General features: G+C 36.3%; 1 protein-coding gene and 1 non-coding gene across 3 annotated transcripts in view; both read left to right on the top strand.

The window, feature by feature from the left end:
• The window catches only part of LOC138713628 (probable multidrug resistance-associated protein lethal(2)03659), a 79,786-nt gene that overhangs the window by 8,075 nt on the left and 61,479 nt on the right, over nucleotides 1-10,232 (top strand). For both annotated transcript variants that reach the window (XM_069845873.1, XM_069845874.1), the window contains exons 2-3: nucleotides 8-151; nucleotides 3,020-3,130. In XM_069845873.1, the coding sequence (XP_069701974.1) occupies nucleotides 75-151; nucleotides 3,020-3,130 (188 nt within the window). In that variant the 5' untranslated portion in view covers nucleotides 8-74. The remainder of the gene's footprint in view (nucleotides 1-7; nucleotides 152-3,019; nucleotides 3,131-10,232) is intronic.
• TRNAY-AUA (transfer RNA tyrosine (anticodon AUA)) lies at nucleotides 8,575-8,646 on the top strand. The gene has a single exon. It is a non-coding gene; the product is annotated as a tRNA-Tyr (tRNA).

The following is a 10,232-nucleotide window of genomic DNA, read 5'->3' as shown; positions in this document are numbered from 1 at the left end:
TTAACAGATAAAAGGTGCGACCAGGTGAGAAAGGCAGTGTTAGATAATAACTTATCACTAACAAAAAACTCAAAATGGATGCTGGATTGAAGAAAGGACAAAATGTAAACCCCATGAGAAATGCAAATCCACTTTCACTCATAACATTTTGGTAAGAAATTTAAATTAAATACGTATTTATGATGGTATTTTATTGTAGAGATAACATTTTGTCTACATGATGTTCTTTTTTAATGCCGTGAACTGTTTATAATTTTTATGTAATAGGTGTTGTTACCTAATAGAATAATACATTTCTCTAGAATGGAATTTCTCTGTTAACACTTCCACTCTTAGACAACTGTAGCTTAGAAATATAAATTTAACATTTTAAAATACGTACTGAATAATAAAAAAAAAAAAAACAGAGATACAAATGCATGCTATATTTCTATTATTATTACGTAGTGATTTGTCTCTTTAGTTATTGAATGACTCACATAAGTGTTTGTCCTCTTATAAATTAGTATGGTCCAACTCTTGACCAAGGGCCTCATGCAGCCTACAGAAAGGAGTCAGGTAACCTTTTGACCCACTGTTACATTTCGAAAATTAAAATTGTTACCATCTTTACTTTGCAGTTGAATTCATTCTTATACTACAACAACAACAAAAACTACTACTACTACTATCTTGCATTTTTATATCAGAACAGAATATTACGGAAATTTTACTTGAAGCAAGTAGAGCGATTGGTTTGGAAGTAAATGCCGAAAAGACAAAGTATATGATTATGTCTCGTGACCAGAATATTGTACGAAATGGAAATATAAAAATTGGAGATTTATCCTTCGAAGAGGTGGAAAAATTCAAATATCTTGGAGCAACAGTAACAAATATAAATGACACTCGGGAGGAAATTAAACGCAGAATAAATATGGGAAATGCGTGTTATTATTCGGTTGAGAAGCTCTTATCATCCAGTCTGCTGTCCAAAAATCTGAAAGTTAGAATTTATAGGACAGTTATATTACCGGTTCTTCTGTATGATTGTGAAACTTGGACTCTCACTCTGAGAGAGGAACATAGGTTAAGGGTGTTTGAGAATAAGGTGCTTAGGAAAATATTTGGGGCTAAGCGGGATGAAGTTACAGGAGAATGGAGAAAGTTACACAACACAGAACTGCACGCATTGTATTCTTCACCTGACATAGTTAGGAACATTAAATCCAGACGTTTGAGATGGGCAGGGCATGTAGCACATATGGGCGAATCCAGAAATGCATATAGAGTGTTAGTTGGGAGACCGGAGGGAAAAAGACCTTTAGGAAGGCCGAGACGTAGATGGGAGGATAATATTAAAATGGATTTGAGGGAGGTGGGGTATGATGATAGAGACTGGATTAATCTTGCACAGGATAGGGACCGCTGGCGGGCTTATGTGAGGGCGGCAATGAACCTTCAGGTTCCTTAAAAGCCATTTGTAAGTAAGTAAGTAAGTACAGAATATTACATCATTAGGTTATAGTTTGAATGGATGCAGTTAACGTAAACACAAGTGACTCTTGCAAATTTATTCAAATTTTTAAGTGACTCTTGTAAATTTTTTGAAATATTTAAAATCACTTTATAATACAGAACGGAAATGCAAAGCCGTCATTGTAGTGTTTCATTTATAATTTGTGTGAATTTAATACTGGCACTTCTATAGTTACTGACAGCTATTGACTGTTAGATACGAGATTTGATCAAAAAGTTTCAATACATGTCTGCTATATGAGTGGTGACGAAATCCTGTTGAATGAATGCTTAATTTACTTGTCAACTCTTGAAGAAAGGGTTACACAATTTGTTTTAATTCTTTGTCACAGGTTTCGTCTATGCTTACCCCATTTTTTTTCTTCATTTTCACACATTGAACATATCTGTTTCAGAGTTTCTTCTTAAATTTCGAAATGTATTTTTTTCTCAAATTCGACTCTTCAGGAGTTGTTTATTGTTTAGTCAACTGTCCGAAGACAGGTCTGAACCTCACAAGTGGTACCAATAAGGCACCACATATGAGGCAACTAGGCCAAGAGATAATGAGATTAGGTGACCAGTTCCTTTCCGCTTCCATTGTATACATCACTGATTAGGTACATGTTACATTAATCAGATTTCAGATGCATACAAACAATTATTGTTCTTCCTCTGATACATATCGTCAAGTGAGATGTATTGCCTGATAATATATGTACCATACTTATCAACTAGAACCTCAGTCAGAGGTGTCTTCAGGAGTGTCAATATTTGAATATTTCTTGAGGAACTTTCGTAACTTGAGATGATTCTTTATGTAACGAGGTATTATGCTGGCTGATTCAAACGCCCTACATAAATTTTCACAATTAACTGAACATTTGGTAGGCCCTGCAGAAAAACTTGGAACTGCATCATCCATCAGAGAATAATGTTCTGCCCAAGGGCAGGTCTTTCACTGCAAACCGAGCATTCTCCAGTCTTTCCTATTTTCTGTCTTCCTCTTAGTCTTCGCATATGATCCATATATCTTAATGTCGTCTATTATTTGATATCTTCTTCTGCCCTGAACTCTTCTCCCGTTCATGACAATGAAATTCTGACCAGTATGATACAACGAATAGACATACATTTTAAGATACTTACACTCTTGGCAGCAGATGTTTGATAATGGTAGCAGGGTTGTTTTCGTACATTAGAAGGGAGAGGCATGTAACATAAATTCTCTTTTGTATTATTTATATTCTTGTGATGCTTAGTCTCAACTGGGCAAGTAAGAAGATGAATGATTTTAAAACATATATTTACATAAAAATTTGTCAGACTATATTTAAGTGAAATAAAATGAAAAATTTATATTCTGTGGTAACCATGTCTGAAACGTCATTCTCAATTACGAGTTTCTATTGGAGTGCAAATGAAATATTTATTTGCATAATAATTCGGACCTTACTAGAGCCTGTGTAGGTTCATTGTGTTTGAAATTGTATGCTAATTTAGTTAAAAACTTTGTTCTCAGGTGGTGTCTTGATATATTTAGATTGGGATTCAGTAAGGATTTGGATATAGAAGATTTGTATGATGCCCTACCAGAGCATAAATCTGATTTCCTGGGTGATAAGTTGGAAAAGTAAGTGTACAATTTATGAGTTTTTAGGCTTACATGGTGATTGTAATTGGAATTAGGCTTTTGGGTAATCTACTTTTTTTTAACGTTTCGGAACTACATACAAGTTCCATCATCAGGATGAGACCAGAGAGGTCATCTACATTCCAGGACACGGTGGATTATCTAAAAGCCTCTTTTTAAAGTGTACAATTTATTTATGACTTGATTCTGATTATAATTCTTGAAAAGAAAGTAGAGGTAAAAGTGAAATTTATTTTTTTTCTATATATAATTTATATGCAGCAATTTTAAAAGAGAAATTGAAAACATTAGTAGAAGCTCAAATTGCGGGAGAACAATGTGGTTTCCGAAAGGGACGTTCCTGTGTAGATGCCATATTTATAATAAAACAAATGTTAGAAAAGAGGCGAGAATTTAACCTCCCTCTATATATGCTATTTTTAGATTATGAAAAAGCATATGATAGAGTCAATAGAGAGAAGTTATGGTTAATTTTAGAATCTTATGGCATTCAAGAAAATCTGTTAGATTCTATAAAAATTCTTTATAGAAACAACTGCTATAAAAATTAAGCTAGATAATGACAAATATACGGAAACAATATTAACTAACCAAGGACTTAGACAAGGTTGTGGTCTTTCTCCCCTTTTGTTTATAATATACTTAGACAAAGCAATATTCAAGAATGGAATGAAGTAGCACCACAAGGCATACAAATTGACGAACACACAAGACTAAATACAACAATATATGCAGATGACCAAGTTTTGTTTGCAGGAACTGAAGACGAATTAGAACGCTCTGTTTTTAAACTACAGATGGTTTTAAAAGAATACAATATGAAAATATCAACTGAAAAGACAAAAGTAATGCTACGGGCAAAAATAGTGGTTGATAACAAAATAATAGAACAAGTGACAGATTTTGTTTATTTAGGAAGTCATATTTCTTTGTAACGTAGGAAATTACTGAAGGATAGACCTCCTGAACCCAGAAGCAGTTGCAAGCTTTCGCCTAAACACTGAACATGACATCCTGGGTAAACACGTCAATTGTCTTGGCATCCTGCCATCAGCATCCTGCATTTTGTGCCATCAACAGGAAGACATGGATAGAAAACATCTTGCAAAATGCCCTGCTCTGAAATCCTCCAAGGAAGTCGACCGCTACTGGGAGCCAGAGCCCAAATGTCTTTGATTACTTAATCCGTAGTTTTGTTCACCACTTTCCTGTTTTTCCCTTAGCCAATAAGAGTAAATATCATGTACTAGCCATTAGACGAATAAATATTTCTTTGTATAATTATCAAAAAGACATAAATAAAACTATATTGAAATATAATCAGTTAAATGGTATCTTGAGAAGGAACTTTGGAAAACAAATGCGAAAAGAGGTCCAAATCTGATTTCACAATATAATGTCAAAACCAGCTCTGTTATATGGCAGTGAATGTTGGACACTGCGGCAAAAAGAAATAAATAGAATCAATGCATCACAAATGAGATTTCTGCGATCACTGACAGGTGTTACCTTGTAGGACCACATTAGGAGCAAAGACATAAGAAATCAGTGGGAAGTTGAGGAGATGAACACAGACTTTCAACATTATCAACGTAAATGGAGAAACCACTTTCATAGGCTGCCTGAACATCGTTTACCAAAGAGACTATTGTATTACCATCCACGAGGATGAAGAGATTTAGGCAGACCTCACCGACATTGGATGGACCAATTCCATTTGTAGTTCACAGACGGGAAACAATCCAAAACTGTGTATTGCCAGAAGGAGAAAATATATTATTTATTAAATTTGTATAATTATAAGACTTCTATATACTTTTTAAAATTTTTCTCTTTCTGTGTGCTTGTGTATGTATGTATACAGTATTCAGAAGCTGCATAAACCCAAGTAAGTGGTTATTGACTTCGCTGCAACATGATGTGCACTTAATAACATATGTTCTTTGGACAGACAAAAATACTTTCACTTGTAAAAGTGTATTCAAATCCCGTAATAATTATGTGTGGGACCATGAAAATACACATTCAGCACACGAGAGGGGATATCAGTTTCGATAGAGGATCAATGTGTGAGTCTGAATTCTTGATACTAAGCCATCATCCTCTGTGATCTTATGATTACCATATATTGGACCGAGGTTCTCAGGTTCAAATTGCTAAAGGTGACAAAATCCTAACCAAGGCTTCTTTCACGAGGAAAGTGATGAGATGAGACGAGACGAAACGAGATGAGATCAGATAAGAAGAGATTATGATGGATATTTGTTGGGATACCATTGGGGAACCGGAGCTCCTGGAGAAAACCTCTGTTACCTGAACCATGGGCTGTAAAGCTGTGGCTCCCATATTGTAGATTTATAGCATGGTAAAAAGTCCTAACAGAGGGCTCTCCAGGCAAAATTTGTCATCCATTTCTCACCCGCATTGACTGAATAACCTCTACAGTTGAAAGTGTCATTAAATAATATAATCTTTTCCTACTACCACCACTATAACCATGACAGTCATCCACTACCATTAGCACTCCAGAGGCGCATCCAGGATATTTTAGGGGGTGCGTTCAAAACTTTGGAAGGAATTACACAATATTGTTCTTCCCTCATTCTTTTCCCTACAGGCAGGACATTTTTCTGGAGGGTATGGTATTATAGAGAGTCAGTATTGCATGAAAAGGTGAAAACAAAATTGTTGTACAGAATTTTTCTCATATATTTTCGCATGTCCCCCCACCTTTTTTGCTACAACTGTTGCATGAGTATAATCTAGCAGAGTAAGGATTATAATTCATTTTCAGCAATGAACACATGTAGTACTGCTAATATACGCAGAACTGCTTTAATATTTGGTAGCATGTTTTCTTAAATTACAAGAATCAGTGGTTGAATGGACAGAAATATTAAGAAGTAAAGGAATGATAGTAAATACCAAAAAGAGTAAAGTAATAAAAAGGAGTAGAATGGAAGAAACAATAGGTATAATTTATATTAATTGTTACAGGAAAGAAATAGAACAGGTGAAAACTTATGAATATCTTGGAACTATTATACACCAAAATGGAAAAAAAAAAAGAAGAAATATTAAACCGAACCAAGAAAGCCTGTAATATTTACTACCATTTAAGTAACCTGATACTTGGGGAAAAAAGAAATACTGCCTAAAACAAAATTACAGATATACAAATCCAATACAGAACCAATCCTGCTGTATGAAAGGGAAAGTTGGCCAGTGACAAATGAGATAATAAGTAATATAATAGCAATTGAAATAAAATGTTACCGAAGAACAGTTGGAAAAACAAAGAGAGATAGAGTACAAAATGAGAGAATTAGAGAGGAATTAAAACAGAAATCAGTAAAAGAGAAGTTAAGAAGAAAACAACTAAAGTGGTATAGACACATAGTGCGAATGGGAGAAGAAAGAAAACCAAAGCAAGTAATGGAGACAATGACGGAAGGGAGAAAAGGGAAGGGAAGACCAGGGACGATGTATTTGGATAATATTGAGATGATGGCAAGGAAAAGAGAGAAAGAAATTGGAGAATTGGGAAGAATGGCGAGGGATAGAGAGGAATGGAGGAGATGGATTGAGGCAGACCCGACGCCGTGAGGCAAAATGGAAAGATGAAGAAGAAAAAGACGCATGTTTTCTCTGAAATGCCTCAGAGCACTTAATTTTTTCCTGTCTTCAGATTGTATAGCCTTCATCACGAAGTTTATTAAACACCAAAAGCTTATCTGTGCTGAAACACCACCTATGGCCTATTTCATAAAATGAAATAAATTTTATACTATTACTTACTTGCTTACAAATGGCTTTTAAGGAACCCAGAGGTTCATTGCTGCCCTCACATAAGCCTGCCATCGGTCCCTATTCTGAGCAAGATTAATCCAGTCCCTACCATCATATTACACCTCCCTCAAATCTATTTTAATATTAATTTTATACTATACTGTAAATAAATTTCCTAACATTAATTAAAATTCATCAGTTAATTGGCTAAGCGTCTATATTGCCATGGTATTTTGAGTATGAATGACATACTACTCGTAATTAAAAACAATATGTATTCACCTATGCTTTGCTTTGTAGGAACACAAGATGAATTATTGTACTGCTGTTACTGTTGAGACAGTACTGTTAGTACCCAGGGCTGGGCAAAATACTGACATCCAAGTATTTCAAATACAAATACAAAATACTTCAAAGAATAATATTTGAATTACAAATACAAAATACTTTTAAAAAATTAACCAAAATACATTTGTATTTCGAATACTCGATGCAATATATAAAGAAGTAAGAATATTACTGAAAATCTAAAATATTATATTAACATTAAAAGTATTTTTATCTCGAAGTTTCATATAAACACTGTAACTGAACATTCTTCCTTTTCCCAGTCAGCAATGAAATTATGCTACATCTGAATATTTACTGCTCCCTTAAAAAAAAAAAAAAAAACAGTTTCTTAAAATGTTCATCAAATACCGGTAAGGATCCCCTTGCTGATAAATGAATAAATCCTGGAAAACAGAACAGTCTTTCTACAGGCGCAGAGGAACACAAACTTGTATTATACTTTATAAAAGCTTGTTTCACTGTTGGGTAATTCTCTAGAGTGCACAGGGTTGTCTCTTTGCCATTGAAGAATTGTATGAGCTCATACTCCACAGTAGACAAGTTCTTTTCTTTTTATATATATTTTGATGTACCGAAGTACATATGATATTTCCATGCCCTCTGCACTACGTCATAGATGTCTATGAACGCAGGACCGAAGTCCATACATGTGTTGAGGTGCACTCGAATGAGTGACTGGTTGGCCGAGATCCGACGGTATAGGCGCCGTCTTAAATCACAAAGTGATTTATTACGCATATCATATATATATTTTGATGTACCGAAGTACATATGATATTTCCATGCAGATATTCTGCGTCATCATATGATGAAAGAGTGATGGAACGGAGAAAAATTCTCTCCGGCGCCAGGATTTGAACCCGGGTTTTCAGCTCTACGTGCTGATGCTTTATCCACAAAGCCACGCCGGATACAACCCCGACGCCGGTTAGAATCGTCTCAGATTAAGCTCCATCTCTTGGGTTCCCTCTAGTGGCCGCCCTCTGCACTACATCATAGATGTCTATGAACGCAGGACCGAAGTACATACATGTGTTGAGGTGCACTCGAATGAGTGACTGGTTGGCCGGGATCCGACGGTATAGGCGCCATCTTAAATCACAAAGTGATTTATTACGCATATCATATATATATTTTGATGTACCGAAGTACATATGATATTTCCATGCAGATATTCTGCGTCATCATATGATGAAAGAGTGATGGAATGGAGAAAAATTCTCGGAGGGAACCCAAGAGATGGAGCTTAATCTGAGACGATTCTAACCGGCGTCGGGGTTGTATCCGGCGTGGCTTAGTGGATAAAGCATCAGCACATAGAGCTGAAAACCCGGGTTCAAATCCCGGCGCCGGAGAGAATTTTTCTCCGTTCCATCACTCTTTCATCATATGATGACGCAGAATATCTGCATGGAAATATCATATGTACTTCGGTACATCAAAATATATATATGATATGCGTAATAAATCACTTTGTGATTTAAGACGGCGCCTATACTGTCGGATCCCGGCCAACCAGTCACTCATTCGAGTGCACCTCAACACATGTATGGACTTCGGTCCTGCGTTCATAGACATTTATGACGTAGTGCAGAGGGCGGCCACTAGAGGGAACCCAAGAGATGGAGCTTAATCTGAAACGATTCTAACCGGCGTCGGGGTTGTATCCGGCGTGGCTTAGTGGATAAAGCATCAGCACGTAGAGCTGAAAACCCGGGTTCAAATCCCGGCGCCGGAGAGAATTTTTCTCCGTTCCATCACTCTTTCATCATATGATGACGCAGAATATCTGCATGGAAATATCATATGTACTTCGGTACATCAAAATATATATATATGATATGCGTAATAAATCACTTTGTGATTTAAGACGGCGCCTATACCGTCGGATCCCGGCCAACCAGTCACTCATTCGAGTGCACCTCAACACATGTATGGACTTCGGTCCTGCGTTCATAGACATTTATGACGTAGTGCAGAGGGTGGCCACTAGAGGGAACCCAAGAGATGGAGCTTAATCTGAGACGATTCTAACCGGCGTCGGGGTTGTATCCGGCGTGGCTTAGTGGATAAAGCATCAGCACGTAGAGCTGAAAACCCGGGTTCAAATCCCGGCGCCGGAGAAAATTTTTCTCTGTTCCATCACTCTTTCATCTTTTCTTTTTGCTTTTCAAAGTCTGTTGTACTTGAATTGAAAACATAAAAATTGTTTTCATCATCTTCATCGTCTGAACTGACCAAAGGTGTAGCAGAGAACTGCTCAGTTGATTTCACACACATATTCTGTATCCTCTTCTTATCATTTTGTGACGCAGTGTCAGGTAGCCATCTCATCTTAAATGATGGGTGGAAGCAAGCTGCCAAAATAGCTCAATTAGCTTCTAGGATCAGATCAAACATCACTTTAAATCTTGATGAAAGTGAACTTATTAGGAATGGAGTTACTTGGAATAGATGGCGTAGATTACTAGATAACAGAATATGTAATCTATTTTTTGAGGGAAATTAATGTGGACAAAACTTGGCCGTAATAGCACATCTTCTCATTTTTCATTAAATCAAGATCTACGGCAATGGGTTTCAGAACTGCACAATATTCTTCAAGGTACTGAAACTTAACATCTTTGAAGGTTGGCAATCCCAGTTTTTCACATATAGGCTAGTCTACTGTTTATATCATGTTTGAATTGCTATTTTTGAGTGACTGAGTCATAAAGAGAATTCCATCGAGTTGGGCAAGAAAACTTTAACGATATAATTTCTGAGGATTTGAGTCTCCTAGACGCATTCCATAATGCTGAACATTTAGCAAGTGTTGGGTGATGGATCCTTGATGCTGTTGGAGATTTCTTTATGGCATTAAGGAAATCAGTTGTGGCAAGAAAGGTAAGTGTATGGCTAGCACATCTGAAATGGGTACGCAAATAAGACAAAAGTTCAT

The sequence above is a fragment of the Periplaneta americana genome, chromosome 14, assembly GCF_040183065.1.
Source record: "Periplaneta americana isolate PAMFEO1 chromosome 14, P.americana_PAMFEO1_priV1, whole genome shotgun sequence".
NCBI lineage: Eukaryota > Metazoa > Arthropoda > Insecta > Blattodea > Blattidae > Periplaneta > Periplaneta americana.
The sequence above is the reverse complement of the archived record's forward strand: the minus strand, read 5'-3'. Positions and strand labels throughout refer to the sequence as shown.